We start from the raw sequence: 22,905 nt of genomic DNA on the forward strand, positions 1-22,905 counted from the left end.
GTCAGAGGCCCTGAGTCACCTGTGACAGGTACAAAGAAGGGGGGTACAAAGCTTGTTGCAGGGGGGAGGTGCAGCATGACAACACCTGCCCTCCAGTCAAGCTGCAAGAACGCAGGCTCCACCAATACACACAAAGAAGAGTTGACAGACAGACTTTGGGAGGGCCCAGGTTTAGCTGATGCAACCCCCCGGGGTATCAAAGGAGAAGAATCCATCTTGAAGGTGAGCCAGCCACGTGGTAGCAGCCATGAGGGAAACTCCCAGGCCTGCTTCTCCTTATTTAGTCCTTTTGTTGTATTTTTTGTTAGGGTTTAATAAACCTTTACAAATTTAAAAAGTGGGTGGTTGTTTCTCACAGGATGTAAAGGCTGGCACACAGGATGATAGATGTGGCTGGAACCAGTGCAGAAACAGATAAGGAGGCCTGCAGTGATTTGGGGCAAGTTCTGGAACAAGAGGCAACATCGCATGGCCAGAGGAAAAGTTCAAGGCAGGGCCACCTTTGATATGGCAGCATTCATTGAATATGAGCACCAGAGAGACCCCTCTTAATAAACCTCCAGGATCAAAAAAGGACTTCTGGGAGGAGGTGGATGCATGGATGAGTTTTAGGAAAATGGTGTTTATGTATTAGAAAAGAAAAACTTTTCAATGCCTACGTATGGTTATAATGGATTAATATCCTGTTGTAAAGTCTCAGCAAGCTCCCTGCAGTGGGAAGGATTCAGGGGGGAGGAGTGAGATGTGCAGGGGAGGAGGGCAGTGGAAATTATGGGTTGGGAGAAGGAGGTGGTAGGATTGGGCTGTTTGGCAGGGAATGTGGATGGAAAGCAGAGGGCAGAGGAGGGGGGACCTGGGGAGGGCACTGCGGTCACCGGGAGAGGGTGGCAGGAACAGAGCAGCTGCTGCAGGAGAGGAAGGTGGGGTAGGGAGGAAGGAAACCATTCCACTGACCTGTTCCCTGTGGGGCAGCAGCAGGCAAAGGGGTCTGTGCAGATCAGCGGCTCTTCCTGGTACCTCTTGCTGCTTTGGGATCCATGTCCTAAAGCGGCTCCTGGCAGGTCAGTGACATGAAGGAGAAAGTGCCCAGATCACCAGGAGCTCCCCATTCCCGTCGCGCTGGCTCTCTCCGTGCCCTGTCCCGCTGGAGTCTCACAAGGCTCGGTGCAGTCACAGGGCAGTCAGAAGGGATTTTACAACTTCGGCTTGCTCAGAGTTCCACAGGATCAGAGTTATTGATCTTGGGGGTTTTTTTCGTTTTGTTTTCCCTGCGAATCAAGTGGTCTTTTTCTTTGTTTCGAAAAACGACGCCTCACTTCTTAAAATTTTTAGAAGTTTATTAAACTATAACAAGGGACAAGGTAAAAGAAACAGTGCTCGGCTCCCACTCGCAGCCAGAGGCACTGCCAGAGGCACACTTCCCAGAATCGTAAAAGGCTGTGTACCCGCTCGGTAAGCCACTCCCCCGGTAATCCATCCCCCACATTCAGACACATTCCGCTTTTCCAACACAGCTCCTCCTCCGTCCCGCCCTCCCGGATCTTGTGCAGCGCTTCGGGCTTCGGCTCCCCACAATGGTCAGAGATCAGCGTTACAGCTTTCGACAGGAACACAGTACTCGTATTAGAAAAACTCCAACGCTTACAAAAAAACTTCCGAAAAATGACAGAAGGCGGAAGGATGCTCCTTGTGATCCCAACCCCTCTCCCGCCATCCAGAGGCGCCAGCCCCGCAGGGATTTGGGAAATCACTGCCATCCCACGCTGGGTGTGTCCCCAGGGATTAAGGTGTCCCATGCTTTGCAGGCAAGAGCTCCCTGAAAACACCATGAAACTCATCTGCTGAGCCAAAGGAGATGGAGTTCATTCCCTGGGGCCGAGGCCATAAGGGTCATTCCATGGGGAATAGAGCTGGGGAACAGCACTGAGCCCAGCTGCACTGCTTGGGTCCATGTGGATCCAGGAGGGAAGAGGAAAGCCATGCTCCAGTGTGCTCCCTGCAGAGCATCCCACAAAAATCACCCAAGGCAATGCCCGTGCTCCCTTCTCCTGCAGGAATTCACCACCACGGGGAGGGTGATCCTGTGGATATTTATTCAGCAGGTGACTCCAGGAATCCCTCAGCCTCTGTGCTGATGTCCTTCAGCAGAGCAATGGAAGGTATTAGCAGGCTCAGTTCCCCGTGTCCCTAGCGGCATCATTTCTCCGGGCTTTTCTTCCTGGTCCTCAAAGAGTCTCTGGAGGGGGAACTGGAGGGACCCCATGGTGCAGGGCCTCCAGCACCTCCCTGCCAAGAAGCAGAGGAAGGGTTTGATGCTGCTGTGGATACAGGTGAGCAGGAAACAACCTGCGAGGACACAGCGATGTAACTGAGCTGCTGCAGGAAATTCCAGAGGCTGAGTGGGAGAGTGAAGAGCACAATGAGGACGATAACGATGTCGCGCCTCTTGGGTTGCTGCTGCTGGGAGCCCCACTTGGCACTAATGAAGTTGATTGTGCTGGAAATGAGCACGGATGGAGCAAAGATGGACAGGATGATGGCATACATAGAGATGAGAGCTGCCCAGAAGTGCTCCTGCTCATGTGATGGGCACGGGAATGTCACCATGGGAATGACAGTGAAGAGAGCAAAGAAGGCCCAGTGTTGGACACTGTCCACCACCCACTCCAGTCGCAGAGAAAGGTCACAGTGGCAGCAGAGCTTGCAGAAGTTGGGCATATTCAGCCCATTCCTGCTGTGTATGAGCTGGAACAGCGCCCAGTAGTAGGAGACCACGGACAGCTGGAAACAAACTTCATGTACATCAAGGGAACGATAGGAGAGCAGGACATGTCCTCTACCAGGAAGAGGACGGTGGAGGGGACCGCAGTGAGGAGGTGGCAGGAGGTAGAGGAAGTTTGCAACAGCCAGGTTAAAGATGCCAGAGTTAGTTTTCCAGGCTGAGGAGGCCGATGACAGCTCCGTTCCCAGCCAGCCCACAGAGGCAGATGAGCAGTGTCACACTGTGTATGGCCACTCTGGTGACATTTGTCTCACAGAGATCATCTTCTTCAGTGGGTGAGACAGGAGATGGGGACACGGTGCTGACCTCCATGGATGGACATTTAGCAGGCAGTGGGATGTGGCCCCTGGCTGTGGTCACAGTGGATGGGCAGTCAGTGTTTGGAAAATCCAGGGATGGTCCATGAGGATCCTCAGCAGCTCCCTGCAGTGGGAAGAATTCAGTGGGGAGGAGTGAGATGTGCAGGGGAGGAGGGCAGTGGAAATGGTGGTGTGGGAGATGGAGGTGGGAGCATTGGGATGTTCAGCAGGGGATGTGGAAGGAAAGCAGAGGGCAGAGGAGGGGGCACCTGGGGAGGGCACTGCGGGAGGGCACTGCATTCTGCACCTGGCTCGAGTTTTTCTGTTTGTTATTTTGCCTTTTATTAAACCCTTTTTGTTTGTAACACCGCAGCAGAAGTCATCCTGCTTATTTTATGCCCCCAAAGTAATAGCTAAGCTATCCTTGGGTGTATTAAGTTTCTTTTCAGGGCTTATGAGACCTGGCCCAAGAAAAACAAACTTAATAGGGGAGGGCCACAGAAAGGGGCTCCTGTTGGAAGCTGCTGGAAGCTTCCACCATATCTGACAGATCCAGTTTCTGATGGCTCTGAAGATGGACATGCTGCTGGCCCAATCAGAGAGGCTGGTAACACCTCTGTGATACCGTATTTCTGGCGAAAATGAAAGCAGCGCACAGGCAGTTTTCACCAGGGATGGCGAGGCACCGCTGCTGGGGCCATCTCGGTGTGGTGAGCGGTGACGCGCCGCGGCCGCTGCCATCCCGGTGTGGCCCAGGGAAAGCCTTGTGGAGGGCAAGAGCCGAGCAGAGAGAGAGAGATAGAGAGGTCCATTGCTTCCAAAGTAGAGCAGCCTGTCTTTGGAGGACTGCACCCCGTGGAAGAGTGACCCAAGCCATAACAGTTTTGAGGAGACTGTTTGCCTGTGTGAGTGACTCACTTTGCAACAGTTTTGTCAGGACTGCTGCTGGTGAGATTAGAGCCACACGGAGGAAGTTCATGGAGAACTGTCTCCCGCAGGAGAGACCCCATGACAAAGCACAAAAAAACTCCTCTCCCTCAGCTAACAGAAGAAGATCTCAAGTGATGAACTGACCAAAACCCACACTCTGTGTCTCCCTGCACTGTCAGTGGGAAGGAGGGAGGGGCTGGGGGAAAGAAAGGTGTTTTAAGTTTTATTTTACTTCTCATTATCATCCTCTGAATCTGTTAATAATAAATTTACTTAATACCATTACCTTTGAATCTGTTTTTTTTCTATTCTAGGAGTGTTTTTTCTCCCAGTCCTCATCTCAACTCATGAGCACTTTGTTAATTTTGTTTCCTTCTCCTCTGCCCAGCTGAGAGCAAGAGAAGGTGGGCAAAGGGCTTTTGTGGGTGCCTGGCGTTTGGCCAGAGCCAAACCACGACAGGTTTACAGCCAGGTTCTCAGCATCAGAGCCCACATTTCTTACTGCCAGTACCTTTGATGATGCAATTGTCACAGTTTGAGGCTGGCACAATGCTAGTGCTTCCATGAAAATACACTTTCTCTAGTGGCTCCTGTGAGATGTGATCAGGAACAGAGCAAAGCAGGCTCCAACTTAGGAATAAAGAAAACAAACTTTATTAACTACAACATCTAAAAACGAACAGACACAAAACTAAGAATGAAAACCCTCCAAATACATTCCTCCTCCTCCCCCCCCATTTCCTCCCCAGCATGAGATAACACCTTAGATTTCCACCCCGTCACCATTTTTCAGATAATCAACTTTAAGTCCATCATCACCCCTCAAAAAATCAACTCTCAAGTCCATCAGGGAGAGAGGAATCTCCCCTTGCACCATAGGCTTCCCCCAGAAACACAACTGGAACCTCTTGTGTTTCCATGTCACTCCTGTCATTGCCCGGAGAACATCCGCCCTTGTGACTTCTTCCCTCCAAGTCCAGTGCTCTCACCACTGCACATGGACCAGGACTGCCTTTAGGGTTCCCCGTTTAAGGATGCTCCACCCAGTTCCAAAAGCAGCAGTCTCTCAGCTTCGGGACACCAGTGCCCCCCAAATTTACCCCCTGGGGCTGAGGGGCCTCGTGAACAGCGATCTTCCTCTCCACAGAAGACAGAGGGCATCCCACACCCTCCTCAACCATCTCTGTTCACTCCACTGCTTCACTCTTGGCTCCAAAGCATTGCCTCCCCCTAAATGCAGTCTCTGTGTCACAGGAAAAACATGGGTCTGTCCATGGCCATACAAGAAAGAGTCCAGCCCAAGGCCCCTCCATCGTCTCCTCCCACCTAGGATTCTTCCCACCTCTTCTGACATCTCTCACTTTCACCAACTTTCATCACACTTGTTCATTTCCTCATGTTTCATCTCTCTCTCTTCATCATGATTCAGGAGGATCAGTATTTGTAAAGTTTCCATTATTCTAGAAAGGGGTTAAAATCTTCGCCTCTGTCTGCCCAGAACTCCCACAGCGGCCGGCACCTTCTCTGCTGCATCCCCCCCTTCTCCTTCTGGCTGGCCGTGCTGCCAGTCCATGATATCGAATTTCAAGGCAGCACAGCTCTCAGGGCTCCTCCACCCTTCCATCTTGCCAGGCCTTCACCCCCCTCCTCTGCCCAAGGCCCCGGCCTGCCTCCCCTGGCCGCATGGCTTCCCCTGCCCCAGCCAGCCCCGGCTGGGCAGGGGAGCTCTGACCTCCTTCAGGGACTGGGACCAAGAGAGTTCTCCTGGGAGTTCTTGCTTTTAAACCCCTGTGTTCTCAGAGGCGGTCCATACCTTCAGTGGCCAAACCAGGTGCCAATTTTCAAATCCAAGCACTGATTGGTTTGACCACAACCTCCCAAAAAATTCACTTCCTTCTTAACCTACGACAGCAATAAAAGCAACAGGGGACCAGATTTTGGGGTGCTGTTGAATGAAGAGGATTGTGCTGGAAATGACCATGGGTACAGCAAATAGGAAGAGGTTGAGGGCGTACATGGACGTGAGAGCCACCTGGCACTTCTCCTGTTCATGTGACTGGCACAGGGAAGTCACTGTGGGATTGACAGCGGTGACAACAAAGAACAAAGCCCAGAACAGGGCACTCATCACCACCCACAACAATTGCTCAGACTGTTGCCCAACACAGAAAAACAGGCAGAGGATGGACCTGCACCTCTCGATGCTGATGAACATCAGCTGGAACAGCCCCATGGTGTAGGTGAACAGTGACAGCTGGGAAAGCAAGCTCAAATACATTGGGGACATTAGAGCAGAGCAGGACACTTCCTCCACAAGGAAGAGCAGAGTGGAGGGGACCATGAAGATGAGGAAGAGGAAGTCGATGCTGGCCTGATTGAATGCCACAAAGTCAGTGATGGCATTAATGAGGAGGAGCCAGAGGAGCCAGCAGGGAGAACAGGGGCTGTGGCAGGAGCTGGGACAGAGCCTGATTGGGTGGAAGCTAGTTATTAATTTGGGGGCCGAATTGAGGCCTGTAGGATTTGAAAAGCTGCAAATATTGTGGGAAAAGGGAAAGAATATTTAAACAAGTGTCCTGCTGAAGGAATCCAGCAGCTCAGTGATATCAGCTGACACCTGAGAGTCCAGGTCAGATCCATCCCAAAGCCATTTGCTCTCTGGTATCTCCATGGGCAATCCTCTCCTTCTCCAATTGTTTTCCTCCTCCAGCTCTGTCCTGTCCACAGCCAGGAAGGAGGTGTTTCCCTGGCTTTTGTGCCAGGCACTCCAGACTAGGCTCCGACATCCTACTTGCCATCTGTCCTGTCCCTCACCCATTCCTGTGCTGCTCCACATGGAAGCTGCGGATGGGAAAAGATGGGAAAAGCCACGTTTGGTGGACATCTGTGTTGCTCTGGTATCCCTGTTTGTCACCCTTCCTACTGTGTGAGGGAGGAGAAGCAGCAGAGGTGTCACCATGAGCGCTTTGTCCCCTGCCACGGAGGGAGCCAGCCCTGCCTGCTGGAGCCAGCCCGGTGGGAAGGCATCCAAGGGGAGCTGGAATGAGGAGAGCCACGACAACTGCACCGAGGGTGACAACAGGCACTGGAGCAAAGTGCCTGTCACGCTGCTGCTGCTGCTGTGCCTGTGTGCAGGGGTGGGAGCGGGGCTGTGCTCTGGCTCCTGGGCCAAGAGCAGTGCCCAGCCTGTGATTTACTCCTGGCTGGGAGCTGGGCAGAGGAATTCACCCCCTCTGTTAGTGTTGCCTTCCCGAGGGCTTGTGAGGATGTGCCAGAGCCAGGGCATAGGGACAACACAGTGGAGTCATCATGAAAGAGAGGCATCATAAAATAGAGCCATAAAATATCCAGAGTTGGAAGGGAGCCACAAGGACCACGGAGTTCAGCTCCTGGCCCTGCACAAGACATCCCAACAATCCCAGCCTGTGCCTGGGAGCATTGTGCAAATGCTCCTTGAGCTCTGTCAGGCTGGTGCTGTGCGAGACAGGGGAACTCCTGCCTGCCATGGTTGCTGAATGATGTGAGGAATCCTCATGGAATGGTTTGGGTTGGAAGGAACCTTAGAGATCATCTCATTCCATCTCTCCTTCTGCCATGGGCAGGGAGAGCCAGGAAACCTCTTGCTTTGAAATCTTTGCCTTTTGAAAGGAAGCTCAGGTAAGGAGTGGCCTGGGTGACACAGGAGACAAGGAAGGTACTGGGAATTTGAAAAAGTCCATTGGAGGATCATGATCCTCCGGACTTGCCTTGGGATAAACCCCCTGGCTGAGTTGTTCTTCCCTGGATAAGAGGTTTTACCTTGGAAATTTTCTGCTTTCCAATGAGCAGGAAAATGGGAATCAGGGAGAGAAAAACCCTCTCAGATGACAAAGTCTCTCTCTTCAGTAAATTATTAACAACTCTGGTACTAAATGCTCCTTAGCTGTTTAACCTCATGTGTGCCTCAAAGCCTGACTCACCACCCAGAGCTTTCACTCTCACTTCCCTTTCCAGAAGCAGTGGCACATTGCTTTCCCCTGGATTTAAGGCAGTGAGAAAGGAGGGACAACTTTCCCCTGAGCAAGAGATGTGGCTGCTGCCCAGGTCTCTCCCAGTAGGAATCAGCTTTTGGCACTGCCAACATCATCCCAGCCATTGCAGGCACGTGCCTTAGGAAGGGCTCTGATATGAGACAGGCACCTGCCCTGCTCACAGACAAGCCAGAGGCTTTAGAATGGGATAAAATAAGGAAATGAGCCATTTTGGACTGTGTTTAACAGGCAAAAGCTCTGCAGTGATGCCTGGTTGTTGTTTATTCAACAAATTCAGAGGCTGGGACTACCACAGTGGAAAGAAACAAAAACCAGAAATCCAGATCTGATTGAGGGGTAGTTACAAAATGGCAAAGATCAGCACAGCCTGGACTGTGGCTGAAGCTGCTGTGCAGTCGCTGTTCAGCTCCTCCTGAGGGTGGCCAGGTCCAGGATGGAGCTGGTCAAGGGCTTCCCTGGACACTGATGCTGGGGAACCAGAGGATGGATGGCCCCATTCTGCAGAAGAGCAGCATAATCCCTAATTTCTGTGCAACTAAATGGTCCAAGACTTTGGTGATGGGGATTCCCATATTCCATGTACTTTCTGGTACAGGCACAGCAGTTCAGTGGAGTTCAGTATCGACTCTGCAGGTTGAGCAGTGGAAGGGATCTAGAGGCTCATTACGTCCATGGCAGGATCATCGCTGTGGGCTGTTTTTTCTTTCCGATTGTGCTGGAAATGAGCACGGGTGCAACAAAGAGGAGCAGGACGATGGTGTTCATGGAGATGAGAGCTGCCCTGCAGTGTTCCTGCTCGTGTGAATGGCACAGGAATGTCACTGCCGGCATGGCAGCAAAGAGAGCAAAGAAGGCCCAGTATTGGACACTGTCCACCACCCACCTCAGGCGCTTGGGAAGGTCCAAGTGGCAGCAGAGCTTGCAGAGCCTGGACATGTACTGCACAGTGCCACCGGCTATCAGCCGGAACACCACATAGTAGTAGGAGACCACTGACAGCTGGAAAAGGAAGTTCAGGTACAGCAGGGGCAGGATAGGAGAGCAGGACACGTCCTCCACCAGGAAGAGCAGGGCCGAGGGGACCACAAAGAGGAGGAAGAGGAAGTCAATGACAGCCAGCTTAAAAATGCGATTCTTACAAATTTCTAGGTTGAGGAGGCCGATGACAGCCCCGTTCCCAGCCAGCCCACAGAGGCCGATGAGCAGAGTCGCACTGTGTATGGCCACAGTGGTGACATCTGTCTCACACAGATCATCTCCTTCAGTGAGTGAGGTGGGAGATGGGAACATGGTGGTCACCTCCATGGATGGACGCTGGGCAGGCAGTGGGATGTGGCCCCTGGCTGTGGTCAGTGGGGATGGGCAGTCAGGGTTTGGAGAATCCAGGGATGGACCATGCAGCTCCTCAGCAGCTCCCTGCAGTGGGAAGGATTCAGAGGGGAGAAGTGAGATGTGCAGGGGAGGAGGGCAGTAGAGATTCTGGGGTGGGAGAAAGAGGTGGGAGCGATGGGCTGTTATGGCACAGGGCAGAGGAGGGGGGGCCTGGGGAGGGCACTGTGGTCACAGGAGAGGGTGGCAGGAAGAGAGCAGCTGCTGCAGGAGAGGAAGGTAGGGTAGGGAGGAAGGAAACCATTCCACTGACCTGTTCCCTGTGGGGCAGCAGCAGGCAAAGGGGTCTGTGCAGATCAGCGGCGCTTCCTGGTACCTCTTGCTGCTTTGGGATCCATGTCCTAAAGCGGCTCCTGGCAGGTCAGTGACATGAAGGAGAAAGTGCCCAGATCACCAGGAGCTCCCCACTCCCATCTTGCCAGCTGATCTCTGTTCCCTATCCCAGTGCTGCCTGCAAGGCTTGGTGGGGTCATAGGGCAGATGGAAGTTGTTTGCAACTTTGGGTACGTCAGAGCTCCACTCCCTCAGAGATATTTGTCTTGTTTTTTTTTTTTTCTTTGTCACAAAGGAATTGGCTTTGTCAAAGGCTCCAAATGAAATATTTTGCAAATGGCTCCTCATTTCCTTTTGATTAGAAATATTCCTTCCCTGCAGAATGTCCCATTCTCCGACTGCTTTCCCTCTCCCAAAAGGTTCCTACAACTCCTTGTTTCTCTTCCCTGAGGGGTCAGTGGCCCTCCAGCAGCAGAGGGATGCAGGTGGCACTGGTTGCACTGGAGTGCTGGCAATGCTGGCAGTGCTGGCAATGCTGTTGAGGCATCTGAGTGCTTCTCAGAAAGACCTCCTGTTCTGGAAAGAGTTCTGACATCTTTGACAAAACCTGGGCCCAAAGCACCACAAATGAGACAAGAATTCACATTTTTGCCATCCTACCACAGGCTTACATAGCCCAAGGGAAGGACAGCACTCAGTTGCTTGCAGCCAGGTCATCAGCACTTAGAGCCCACCCTAATTACTGCCAATCCCCTTGATGATGCAATGAAAGCGATTAGAGACCAGATTTTGGAGTGCTGTGATTCCCTTTTCAGCCCTTCATTAGGGCTCATCCTCCTCCCCCTCAGACATGGGAGCTCTTGTGTTTGTTTTTACCCGACCCTAGCCCTCAGGGAAACCTTTGCCAAGGGCTCACCATTCTCACAGGGAAGGATTTCTTCCCAATATCCAATCTGATCCCACCTCCTGTCAGTGGGAAGCCATTCCTCCTTCTCCTGTCACTCCATGCCCATGTACAAAGTCCTGTCTCCACCTCTCCTGGTGCCCCATTATCTCCTGGATCATGAAGTGTTTGCCCTTGAAGGGATTGGGCTGATGGGAGATGTGAGATTCCATAGCTGGGGACACAAACATGGTGTCAGCAGGGAAGAGTGGCTACAGCTCTGGTCCCAGGGCCAGAAGATACCAGGAGGAGCATCCCAGATCCCTAAGGTACCTGTCAGCCTGGGTAGGAATCATCTCACCTCAGCTTTCTAGGCATTCCTTGGAATTCACTGTAGGCTGCTGTCTGAATGCCAAGGGAGTGTGGAAGATGACTCAGAGGAAACCTGCAACTTTCTAAGGATTAAAACCAAGAGAGCAGCATGGATTTGCCTCTTCTCAGAAGAAATGACATTGCTCAAATCCCAAATCATCCCTCTGCTGTGTGCCTGTACTCCAACTCAAGCACAGAATTGATTATTGCATGAATCCTCTTGGAAACTGTGTGATGAATGTCCAGTACCACTGAAATTGTGGTATACAAGTGGCAAAATTAGATTAGAAATGGAAATCATAGATTTGTCCTGCAGAATCCTAAAAGTCCACCTGTGGAAGGCAAGGTGGTGATTTGAGCCTGTTCAAAGATTTCAGGATTAGGGCTGCCAAGAGGAGCCTGCCACAGAGACAAACTACTTTTCCTAGAAGGAATGAGGAGCTCTTGGAACTGTCAACAGATGGCTCATTCCAGACAATGCAGGCACCAGCCTTAGGAAGAGCTCTGGTGTGAGACAGGTACCTGCCCTCTTTATAGACAATCCAGAGGCTTTAGAATGGGAAAAACTAAGGAAATGAGCCAGTTTCTGACGTTGTTTCCCAGGGACAAGCTCAGCAGCAAATCCCTGATTTTGTTTATTTAACAAAATCTATGGCAGGAGTTACCACATTGAAAAGAAACAAAAGGAAAAAAACCCAAATCTGATTTAGGGGTAGTAACAAAATGAAAAAGATCAGTACATCAGAGTTTATTCCTGGGGGCCAAGACAATGAAAGTCATTCCAATGGGAATACAGGAACAGGAGTGAGCTCAGAGCCATGTGCTCCGGTACATTTTGCTGTCTCTGAGGTGCCACACCTCTGGGTGCCACATGTCCAGAAGTGCCTCACAGAGCTGTCACCTCCACCACAGTGTCCCCAGGGCCGTGGCTCCCCTCGTCACTCCCGGCTTTCTCCTCAAACACCCTCCGCAGAGCGACTCTGACGGAGCGCTGGAAGCGGCGCCGCCGGCAGCTCCCCACCAGCACGTAAATCACCGGGTTGAGGGTGCAGTTCAGCAATGCCAGCAAAAAAGAGGGGTCTTCTGGGAATAAATCACCAGAATCAGGGAGATTGAGGAAAACCTCCACGCAGAAAGGGATGCCAAAGGCAAAGAACAGCAGGACGTTGAGCAGGATGGCCACAAAGAGCTTCCCTGGCTGCCGCCTCCGGGAGCCGCAGCGCAGCTTGAGCAACAGGAACAGGTTGGAAACCAACATCATGAGGGAAAACGCCACGGAAATGGCGAGGGCTACACCTGCCAGGGCGGTTTCAGAGTCCTCAGTGTAGGTGCAGGTGAGGTAGAGGGAGGAAACAAAAGCCCCGGCGAGGGCCCAGAGGGCCCCGCTGACGACGCCCGAGAGGTGCCGGGGGCGGTGGCAGCGGTACCAGATGGGGCAGAGGACGGAGACGCAGCGCTCCACGCTGAGGGCTGCCAGCAGCCCCAGGCTGCTCAGGTCAAACAGGTGGCACGGGAAGCCAAGGACAAACACAAAATGCCGATAGTGATGAACAAAAGGAAGCAAAGAAGTGCAAAATGCTGCTACGGACAGAAAAGCCAACAGAAGCAGGAGAAACAGGAGGAGCAGAGAGAAGTCAGCAACAGCCAGATTTAGGATGTAGACAGTGAAAGGGCTCTGCTTTGTGTGGAAGCCCAGGAACCACAAGACCACCCCATTCCCTGCCAGCCCACAGAGGGAAATCCCCAGGCACACCCCTGCAAAGGCAATCAGGCTGTAGGGAATGCTGGAGCATTCCGATCTGATAAATTCCTCCCAATCCAGAGATCCGTAAAAGGTGTTGTTCAGGGTGAGGGTTGCTGTGCTGTTCTCCTCCATGGTGAATGATCCTGCTCCCAGCAGCTGCCTTCTCCCTTTCCCACCACCTGCTAGGGAGAGATATGGGGAACCAGAGGGAAATAAGGGACGTCAGCATTCCCAGCATTTCCCATCTGTCCACACAGCCCCACACCAGCCCCAGGAAGAACCCCCACCCCTGCAGTGCCCAGGACAGGCTCCCAGCCCTCCAGTCCTGACCCTGGACAGGAATCTCCCACCAGGCCATCCCTGGACTCTTACCTCCAGTAGGAACAGCGCTGACACAGCAGCACCAGGAGAAAGGATTTGGGGATGGCTGCTGGAACCACTGGCTGTGCTTCAGCCTCAGCCCTCGTGCCTGGGTGAAGCCCTTGGCCAGAGCTCCCCTCACAATCTCCCCACATCAGTGACAGCTTCCCCTCACATGTCCCAGGGACACAGATCTTATCAGAAGGAGGTGGCCACATCACCCCCTTCCTCTGCCACTCTCCATTGTCATCCCACCCTGCAAGGGGCTTCTGGCTTTCTCTGCATGGCCCAGGTAGTCCATGCATCAATGCAGAAGGGGATATAAATCATTCCCAGGGATGGATGATGGCAGAGGGGTGACAGAGATAAGCCAGAGACCTTCAGGAGTGAGAAATCACTGATGTGCTGACACGCTACAGCACGAGTTGCTCAGTGTCTTTATTGACATGTAACTCATGCTCAAAGACTTTTTCCAACTTCCTTCTGGAAGAAACTTCCAGGATTTGCACTTTTTCCATCCCCCTCTCATCACGCTACAGCACGAGTTGCTCAGTGTCTTTATTGACATGTAACTCATGCTCAAAGACTTTTTCCAACTTCCTTCTGGAAGAAACTTCCAGGATTTGCACTTTTTCCATCCCCCTCTCATGGATGGATGCTGAGCCTAAGTTCTCTCCTTGTTTCAAGTCTTCCTCTAGTTCCAAATCCTGAAGCTCCAGGCTGGACACCCTGGAGAGCACATGGACCTTGTGCATTAACACATCCATCAGTTCTGGGAATGACAAGCACAGGATACAGCTCCAAAGGAGATGGAAAACACATGAAAGAGAGGCAGAAAGTAAGCAAAAAAATGCCAGTCCCCGTGCTGTGAAAGGCTGAGGTTGTGTGGCAGAAACCACTTGGAGATACGAGTGCTCTGGTAGCACCATGTACCGCACAAACCTAATCTCTGAGGAGACACATGCCCAGCAGGCGTGATGGGGCTGATGACTGGGATTAGACAGGATGGGATTAGAGGCTGTGGGCAAAGCCCTCATGCAGTCCCATGTCTGGGCACTGGTGATTTCCCACAGCAACTGGATACAAAGACAGTGCTCATCCCCATGGCTGCTGCTCAGGGGCTCTATTGGCATCTCATGAGGTCTGGAATTTCTGAGGGATTCAGAAAACCCAGTAATAGCTGAACGGATCATAATGGAGTACCCATTCCATGGACAGGATCTGCCCTCACCAGAGTAGGGTTTGACCCAGGATTCCCAGCACCTGAAGGGACATAACACTATCTGTGCTGAAAATCTTTCATTTTCATTGTTTTAGATCCAGTAAATTATGTTTAAAATTCTAAAGTCTGGGTGCCTGCATTAATGGGATCATAACAGATCAGCAGCTCCTCAGGAAGAACTGAGGGGAGGAGAGGAAGGGGGTGATGTGGCCACCTCCTCCTGATAAGATCTGTGTCCCTGGGACATGTGAGGGGAAGCTGTCACTGATGTGGGGAGATTGTGAGGGGAGCTCTGGCCAAGGGCTTCACCCAGGCACGAGGGCTGAGGCTGAAGCACAGCCAGTGGTTCCAGCAGCCATCCCCAAATCCTTTCTCCTGGTGCTGCTGTGTCAGCGCTGTTCCTACTGGAGGTAAGAGTCCAGGGATGGCCTGGTGGGAGATTCCTGTCCAGGGTCAGGACTGGAGGGCTGGGAGCCTGTCCTGGGCACTGCAGGGGTGGGGGTTCTTCCTGGGGCTGGTGTGGGGCTGTGTGGACAGATGGGAAATGCTGGGAATGCTGACGTCCCTTATTTCCCTCTGGTTCCCCATATCTCTCCCTAGCAGGTGGTGGGAAAGGGAGAAGGCAGCTGCTGGGAGCAGGATCATTCACCATGGAGGAGAACAGCACAGCAACCCTCACCCTGAACAACACCTTTTACGGATCTCTGGATTGGGAGGAATTTATCAGATCGGAATGCTCCAGCATTCCCTACAGCCTGATTGCCTTTGCAGGGGTGTGCCTGGGGATTTCCCTCTGTGGGCTGGCAGGGAATGGGGTGGTCTTGTGGTTCCTGGGCTTCCACACAAAGCAGAGCCCTTTCACTGTCTACATCCTAAATCTGGCTGTTGCTGACTTCTCTCTGCTCCTCCTGTTTCTCCTGCTTCTGTTGGCTTTTCTGTCCGTAGCAGCATTTTGCACTTCTTTGCTTCCTTTTGTTCATCACTATCGGCATTTTGTGTTTGTCCTTGGCTTCCCGTGCCACCTGTTTGACCTGAGCAGCCTGGGGCTGCTGGCAGCCCTCAGCGTGGAGCGCTGCGTCTCCGTCCTCTGCCCCATCTGGTACCGCTGCCACCGCCCCCGGCACCTCTCGGGCGTCGTCAGCGGGGCCCTCTGGGCCCTCGCCGGGGCTTTTGTTTCCTCCCTCTACCTCACCTGCACCTACACTGAGGACTCTGAGACCGCCCTGGCAGGTGTAGCCCTCGCCATTTCCGTGGCGTTTTCCCTCATGATGTTGGTTTCCAACCTGTTCCTGTTGCTCAAGCTGCGCTGCGGCTCCCGGAGGCGGCAGCCAGGGAAGCTCTTTGTGGCCATCCTGCTCAACGTCCTGCTGTTCTTTGCCTTTGGCATCCCTTTCTGCGTGGAGGTTTTCCTCAATCTCCCTGATTCTGGTGATTTATTCCCAGAAGACCCCTCTTTTTTGCTGGCATTGCTGAACTGCACCCTCAACCCGGTGATTTACGTGCTGGTGGGGAGCTGCCGGCGGCGCCGCTTCCAGCGCTCCGTCAGAGTCGCTCTGCGGAGGGTGTTTGAGGAGAAAGCCGGGAGTGACGAGGGGAGCCACGGCCCTGGGGACACTGTGGTGGAGGTGACAGCTCTGTGAGGCACTTCTGGACATGTGGCACCTCAGAGACAGCCTGAAGTATGGAGACAAGGGCACTCCAAGCAGTGTAGCCAGGCTCGATCCAGTTCTCCAGCTGTGTTTGTTCCCCATGGAAGTACCCTCGCTGCCACATCCATTGGGAATAAACTCTGTTGATGAAGCAAAGTCTGCAAAAATGGGCAGAGCAAGGGGTGTTGGCTTGGGCATGCTGGGATTTGGGGTGTAAGGGGGTAAGACGTGTGTGAAAATTACAATTTGGGGAAAAGGGAGATGAAAAAGAGAGAAAGAGAGAGAAAGGAGAAAGGGAGAAAGGAGGACTATGAGAGAAAAATAAAGAAAAAATACAAAAAAGAAAAAAGGAAACTAAGCAAGAGAATGAATGGGAAAGAAACAGAAAAAATAAGAAAGTACGTGAGAAAGTAAAAAATAAAGATTGAGAATGACAAAGGATTCACTTGGGCAGGACAGATGAAGACGGACATCCCCGGTGTGTTAAATCCCCATAAACAGTTGGGAGGTGGTCCTGCTCCCTCTGGAGTCATTGGAGGAAATGTTGTTCACCTAAGCACAGCAGTGTTACACCAAAAACCATCTGGAATTAGCTGTTGTGAAATAAACTTGGTTTTTCTCTCCTTTTTCAGTAGACACTTAAATTTAAGGCACATTCCTGTGCCTTAAATTTAAAAAAAATTATTTTTCTGAGTTACATTCTGTGTGTTTTATCAGCTGATAAATCAGGTAACAACAAAAACAACAACAACTTTAAATACTATTTTTATCCCTTTGGGGAAAAACAAAACAACAACAAAAAAGCGAATTCTGGTCTTTTTACCAACACAAAAATGTTTTGTTTTTCCTAATGATAAAAACATTTGAGACATCAAAAAGGGAATATTTTGGACATAATTTGTGAGTTTCTTCAAGGAAAATTACCCATGTTGACTTTTTCTAATAATTTTGGTTAAAAGAATAAATGTTAGGTAGTCTGATAGAACAAATAATCCTGTTTTGCCCTTCAAAGGATTTGGTTTAGAGAATACTTTGTTGAAAATAATTTCAAACAGAACAAGGTATTTATTTACCTTGTTCTGTTTCCTGTATTTTTCCCACTATCCTTTGATTTATTTCTATTGGTAAAGGAGATTTAAAAGCCATGGATTCTGATGTGTCCTTTTAAAGGAAGAAATTACAGCCCAATGCATGATGTAGATAAACGCAGAGACTCTGCCAAGGGCTGGAGGAAATTAAAATAACATGAAATAATATAATAAAATACTAATCTCCAGTCATGTATTTCTTTGAAATACAAGACAAGTGAGGATGAAACTCAGTGAATAAATTTTTAAAGCAAGCTGGAAGGAGTTGAAGCCCTCTTCTGCTCTGTGGTGTGGAAACCTCCCTGGTTCAGAGAATAAATAGACTTGGTGGATGTGAATCTTTCCACTCCTTGAAATGCTCACATTAGGAAGCCCAGAATGTCTCTGTGAGCCACAAAAGACTGTGTGTGTGCTCTGACATGGGATGGGAGTTCTTAGTTAAGAGGGATAGATGGATTCTCCTTCCAGGAATTTTATGTCTGCTTCCAACAGGAGGATTGTTGGTACCGATTTCATTTTCAGAGATCTGAGTGAAAAGCAACACAGAATTTATGAGTTTATGAACAACAAGGATTTATCCTGAGCAGGGTTTCTTTGATGAAATTCAGACACCAAGACATTTCAGCCTTATCAAATTAATATTATTTAGTAGTCATTGGAAAGAAACAGGCAATTTTAACGTGTCCTAAATACAGGTCAGGTAAATCCTATGGTCCAGCTGCTTCTGTGCCATATGGGGCACTTAATAACCCAAAGGGGGTCTTAAAAGAATGGGAACTTAAAATAATGACCTAAAATATCTACAAAGAGGGTACTGAGGGTCAGGTGAGGTGAACCTTCCCCAGTACCTCAGAGTTCCTCAGTTCTGCCAAGACATTCCAGGCAGGGCTTTAGGAGGACATGGTTATCGTGTCCCGCGTTTCCCGCTCATCTCTGTCATCTGCTGAGTCTTGGAAGGCCCTCTGGAATGCCAGCCTGAGGGTGAGCCTGAATTTCCGATCCCTGTAGCTTCCCACCAGGAAGTAAATGATGGGGTTGAGGGTGCTGTTGACGCAGGACAGCACAAAGCCAATCTCTGGGGAATACAGGAACTTGAGGCCCAGGAAGTCCAGGAGGATGAGGACACTGAGGGGCACGGCGAAAATGAGGAAGAGGAGGATGGTGAGCATGATGACGGTGAAGAGCCGGCCCGTTTGGAAGGGCTGGGAGCTGCACTTGACCCGCAGGAAGAGGGTGAGGCTGAAGAGCAGCATGAGGGGCGCGCAGACGAGGAAATCCAAGGTTCCGATGGCGATGAGCAGGCGCTGGCAGACCCTGGGAGAGGGGCGAACGGTGCACAGAACATATCCCAGTGTGTTCAGGAGCAGGGACAGGGCCCAGAGCAGGCCGGACACCACGGCAGACAGGTGCTTCGGGCGGTGCGTCCGGCACCAGATGGGGGACAGCACGGACAGGCAGCGCTCAATGCTGATGGCCGTCAGCAGGTACAGGCCCGTGCCGTACATGAAGAGATCCAGGAAGAGGAATATCCCGAACTGCACCCCCACGTTGAACTGCATCAGGTACTGCACGGTCTCCACGGCGATGCACAGCAGGTACCCAAAGTCGGCGGCCGCCAGGTTCAGGATGTAGACGGTGAAGTGGTTCCTGCGGATGCGGAAGCCCAGGTACCACAGGACCAGGCCGTTCCCCACCATCCCACAGGCAGCACTCAGCAGGCAGAAGCTCTCCATGAACTTGAGGACAGTGTAGGATGCCTCAGGTTGTCCCACAGCCCCGCTGTGGTTGGTCCCGGGAGCATGGATGGCTGTGGTTGGAAGGATGATTGGTGGGGTTGAGGGTCTCATAATGGGTGATTCAGACCTGGGAGCAAAAAGGGGAGAGGTGGTAACTCCAGGGTGACTTTTCTAGAGGGGCTCCTTGGTTTGTTCCAGGGTTATGTAGCTAGAACTTGATTTCATGGAACCTCAAAATAAATTGGTTTGGAAGGGACCAAGAGCCTAGAGTAATAGGACACAGGATAAAGGCTTCACACTGACAGAGTGTGGGTTTAGATGGGATATTGGGAATAAATGCTTCCCTGGAGGGTGGTGAAGCTCTAGCACAGGTTGCCCAGAGAAACTGTGGCTGCCCCATCTATGGAGGTGTCCAAAGCCAGGCTGGAGCACCCTGGGATAGCGGAAGGTGTCCCTGTCCATTGCAGGGGGTTGGAACTGGATGATCTTTAAGGTCCCTTCCAGCCCAAAGCACTCTGGAATTCTGTGATTCCTTGAGAACAACTGGTAGTTTTTTATATTGATGAGTGATTTCTGTTTTAATAAAGTGCCATTTGATGTGGTTCTCCTGGGTCCCATGTACAGTAAAAAATAAACATTTTGGTGTGGCAGAGCCCTCAGCTTCTCCCTCAGAAGCTGCAAGAACCACATGTAAGAAACCACAGATTATCTCGTCCTCACAGGACATGGGAGTTGTGGCTCTGATAACTTTTCCACACCACTCCATGGGTTAAGTCACTGTTTCCTTCCCCGTGGTACTGAAGTCTGAGAATCTTGGGGGTGAAAAAAATGGGTTTAACACCTTTTTTATGGTCTGATGAGAACAAATAGAGTGGTTCTTTTGCTGTCTCCCAACCAGCTGTTAATTTTGACGTGGAAGGCAGAGAAGTTAAAAATAGGATAGGAACAAAAGATGGGGATTTCTGGGAAGATGTGAATCACTGACCGATGTAGCCAGCATGAATCCTCTGTTCTCTCTTTGTGGTGCAGCAGCACACATGGAGACAGACTTCCAAAAGCACCCAGAACGTGACAGACTGAATCACTGCTGTTCCATCCCAGCACCCCAGGCACACTGACCCCATGGACAGAGGGAAAAGAAGTGTTTAGTGCAGGGAATTTCAAGCCCAGGTAGGATGAGGCTTGGAGTAACCTGGGCTAGTGGAAGGTGTCCCTGCCCATGGCAGGGCGTGGGACTGGATGGGCTTTGAGGTCCCTTTCAGCCCAAATTATTTGAGAATTCTATGATTTCCTTTAGGGTTGATTGAAACCAGGGAACTTCTGGCACTGCAGAGCTGGATGATCCCATCCTCAGCTTTTATGGCACCTTGAGCACTTCTAACATGAACACTGTGGAGAGCAGCCCTGAGGCTGTTCCTCCCTCACAGCCTGCTCCAGGGGTGGCCACAAATGATCACATTTTTTCAGAAATTAGCAGAAACAGCCTCGAGTTTTGTGCAGCTTTTCTGCTGCGAGAACAGAGGAAAGCCCGGTGGTTAAGTGGTTTCCTGGCTTCTGTGCAACCAAGTTTCCTCTTGATCTGAAGAGAGTGTGAACATTTATTGTCACCTAAGTTCTGTCTCAGCCCACTGCAGCCTCCACAGGTCACAGGTGCATCTCTCTCCACTGGGGACTGAGGGAATGACAGGTGATAATTCCCAATGTTAAATGGCTTTGTGCCATTGATCATCTAATAGAATCATGGAATGGTTTGGGTTGGGAGGGATCTTAAAGCTCATCTTGTTCCAACCTCCTGCCACAGCCAGGGACACCTTCCAGAGACCAGGTTGTTCCAAATCCCTGCCAACCTGGGCTCGGACACTTGCAGGAATAATGCAGCCACAGCTCCTCTGGGCAGTCTGTGCCTCACCACCCTCACAGAGAAGAATTTCCTCCCAAGATCTAATTCAAATCCACCGTCTTCCAGTTTAAAACAATTCCGCTTTGTCCTGTCACTCCAGGCCCTTCTCCAAAGTCCCTCTCCAGCTGTTTTGGAGCACCTTTATGCACTGGAAGGTGCTGCATGTACATAAGGACTGCCAGGTGCTTTGTCCTGTCACTCCAGACCCTTCTCCAAAGTTCCTCTCCAACTGCCTTGGAGCACCTTTATGCACTGGAAGGTGCTGCATGTACATAAGGACTGCCAGGAACAGAAATGGCTGCAACGGGTAAATGACAAAACAGCAATAGTTTTGCCTTCTGCTGTAACAGAAGTGATTAAATCCTTCTTTTACTTCTGAAGACCGTGGAGAAGAACACTGCAAAAGTCACTCATGAGTCTCATTTATTTATCATAGTCCCTTGGAAAGACTGAATTCCTGTCTCCAAGACACATTCAGGACGTGATTCCACTTCCTTATGTAACTAATAAGTGAAAACTCTCCTCAAACAGCAGCAGCCTGAGTCCAGGTGATCATTTTCTTCATTGAGATTAAACATCCTCCATGTGATTTGCCTGCAAATCCTGCCTGTAGTTCCTGAGGCAGAACAACCCTGACCCCACAAAGGTGTCTCAGACAGTGGACAGAAAGTTCTGCTGCTCTAATGCCAGGTCTCTGAGTAATGATTTTTATATTACAGAGGTGCATTTAGAGCAGTTCAAGAGCACTTGTACAGCGACAAGAGTCCCTGGAATGAAGCTTTCTTTATATTGAAAATGATATCATCAATTCCTGACCTACAGCAAATTTCTGTCCAGCAAAGGAAGTAAATTTTTGATCTTTTTTTCTCCATTGTTTTTGTTTCTCCTCCCTTCCCCAAAGCCTGACAAACCATCAGTGTGCAACGTCAAAGACTCACCTGAGAATTTCTCACCTTTTTTGCGTTCCTGGGAATTTCAGCGCCTGTGCCCAGCAATGTTTTCCCCTGGATGGTGTGACACAGGGTGCAGCTCGAGTCCTTGTGTCATCCTGCAGTGCTGGGCTGGGCAGCCACTGTTTAAAAAGCCATGGTGTTTTCAGCGTGACCCTCCAGGCAGCCAATCACTCATGGGGGAAATACCTCCCCTGCGTGGGTATGATCACTAAGATTTGAACCACTTCTCCCTCCCCTCTTTGCAGTGTCACGGAAACACTATTTTTTTACTACTTCTCCCTTCTTCAGCCATTCTTGCAAGAACTGTCCATGCAGACTTGGCACTGGTGTTGTCCTACTTGAGGCCCTGAGATGATATGGTTTCACAGCCCCTGAAGGTGAGGTTTTAGTGCTGCTCAGGTAGAGAAATGTTAATTTCTCTCCCATAACATCTTTGCTGGAGGTTTCACAACCTCCCTCAGCACTTCTCATTCCCTCCTGTCCCTCCACTTGTCACACACCCACCACCACAGTGGGTCCTCCTCTGACCCACAGCCTCTCCCGGCACAGTCCAGCACCTTATGGCATGTCTACTGCTTCATCCAACCTTGCACCCAAACCTTCCACCTCAGCAGTTCCAGATGCCCAAACCCTGCTTGTGCTGCCCTCAGCATGGAGCTCTGGGGTCAGGAGCTCTTTCAGTGCACCTTCACACCCCACAGGCTTTCAGCACACTCCTTCAACACCTCAGGCACTTCTGATTTCACAAAATCCCTCCAGACCCATGCCTTTCACTTCCAGTTTCACAACTTCCCCCTGAACAGAGCTTCAGGCTCTTCCTCACCTTGTGTCTCCTAAAGACAGAACCCAGTACCACCCACCCACAACATCCCAGCCCTGTCCATGCACACTCCATGTCCATGAGCCACCCCAATCCAAAGGGTGTGGAAACAGAGAAAACACCTTTCTCCTTTCCTGACATCCTCACAGGGAGCTATTTTGTCCCTTAGTCCCGTGTGCCAGGGAAGTAAAGGGACAGGAGTGTGACGCCACCCAAATCACTGCCGTGTGTGTCAGTGGGCAGAGGAACAGGCAGATCCAGCCCAAATTTGCTTAGCAGGTCAGAAGTGCATTTGTACATCTTCAGCTTCTGTTGTCATCTGTTCTTCCTCTTCCTTTCCCAAAGATTGTAAGACTGTTTTTCCTTTCTTACCCAATCCTATTTCCTATAGTGGTTGCTGGCAACCCTCACTAACCTGGCCAGGACTCCAGGCTATGGCATAAAATGATATCTAAATTAAAATACTATTTTTAT

General features: G+C 50.9%; 4 protein-coding genes across 4 annotated transcripts; 1 reads left to right on the forward strand and 3 right to left on the reverse strand.

Annotated features, from left to right (window-relative positions):
• Nucleotides 1-8,705: 8,705 nt before the first annotated feature.
• Nucleotides 8,706-22,315, reverse strand: LOC121339423. Its single transcript, XM_041411169.1, has 3 exons — nucleotides 22,306-22,315; nucleotides 9,685-9,845; nucleotides 8,706-9,458 (listed from the first exon to the last, which is right to left on the reverse strand). Exon 3 carries the CDS (start codon nucleotides 9,345-9,347, stop codon nucleotides 8,706-8,708), a length of 642 nt encoding a protein of 213 aa, XP_041267103.1. The 5' UTR covers nucleotides 9,348-9,458; nucleotides 9,685-9,845; nucleotides 22,306-22,315.
• On the reverse strand, nucleotides 11,846-13,138 carry LOC121339427 (mas-related G-protein coupled receptor member X1-like). The gene is made up of 2 exons (XM_041411183.1): nucleotides 13,076-13,138; nucleotides 11,846-12,885 (listed from the first exon to the last, which is right to left on the reverse strand). The coding sequence occupies exon 2, from the start codon at nucleotides 12,833-12,835 to the stop codon at nucleotides 11,846-11,848; it is 990 nt and encodes a 329-aa protein (XP_041267117.1). The 5' UTR covers nucleotides 12,836-12,885; nucleotides 13,076-13,138.
• On the forward strand, nucleotides 14,633-15,925 carry LOC121339434 (mas-related G-protein coupled receptor member X1-like). The gene is made up of 2 exons (XM_041411196.1): nucleotides 14,633-14,695; nucleotides 14,886-15,925. The coding sequence occupies exon 2, from the start codon at nucleotides 14,936-14,938 to the stop codon at nucleotides 15,923-15,925; it is 990 nt and encodes a 329-aa protein (XP_041267130.1). The 5' UTR covers nucleotides 14,633-14,695; nucleotides 14,886-14,935.
• Nucleotides 17,697-21,626, reverse strand: LOC121339165 (proto-oncogene Mas-like). Its single transcript, XM_041410767.1, has 2 exons — nucleotides 21,612-21,626; nucleotides 17,697-18,885 (listed from the first exon to the last, which is right to left on the reverse strand). The coding sequence occupies exon 2, from the start codon at nucleotides 18,867-18,869 to the stop codon at nucleotides 17,913-17,915; it is 957 nt and encodes a 318-aa protein (XP_041266701.1). The 5' UTR covers nucleotides 18,870-18,885; nucleotides 21,612-21,626; the 3' UTR covers nucleotides 17,697-17,912.
• Nucleotides 22,316-22,905: the final 590 nt, after the last annotated feature.

The sequence above is a fragment of the Onychostruthus taczanowskii genome, unplaced genomic scaffold (assembly GCF_017590055.1).
Source record: "Onychostruthus taczanowskii isolate IOZ18803 unplaced genomic scaffold, ASM1759005v1 scaffold101, whole genome shotgun sequence".
NCBI lineage: Eukaryota > Metazoa > Chordata > Aves > Passeriformes > Passeridae > Onychostruthus > Onychostruthus taczanowskii.

Excerpts from the sequence above, each read along its gene's own strand:
- LOC121339423 (XM_041411169.1), bottom strand. The coding sequence starts at position 9,347 with ATGGAGGTGACCACCATGTTCCCATCTCCCACCTCACTCACTGAAGGA.
- LOC121339427 (XM_041411183.1), bottom strand. The coding sequence starts at position 12,835 with ATGGAGGAGAACAGCACAGCAACCCTCACCCTGAACAACACCTTTTAC.
- LOC121339434 (XM_041411196.1), top strand. The coding sequence starts at position 14,936 with ATGGAGGAGAACAGCACAGCAACCCTCACCCTGAACAACACCTTTTAC.
- LOC121339165 (XM_041410767.1), bottom strand. The coding sequence starts at position 18,869 with ATGAGACCCTCAACCCCACCAATCATCCTTCCAACCACAGCCATCCAT.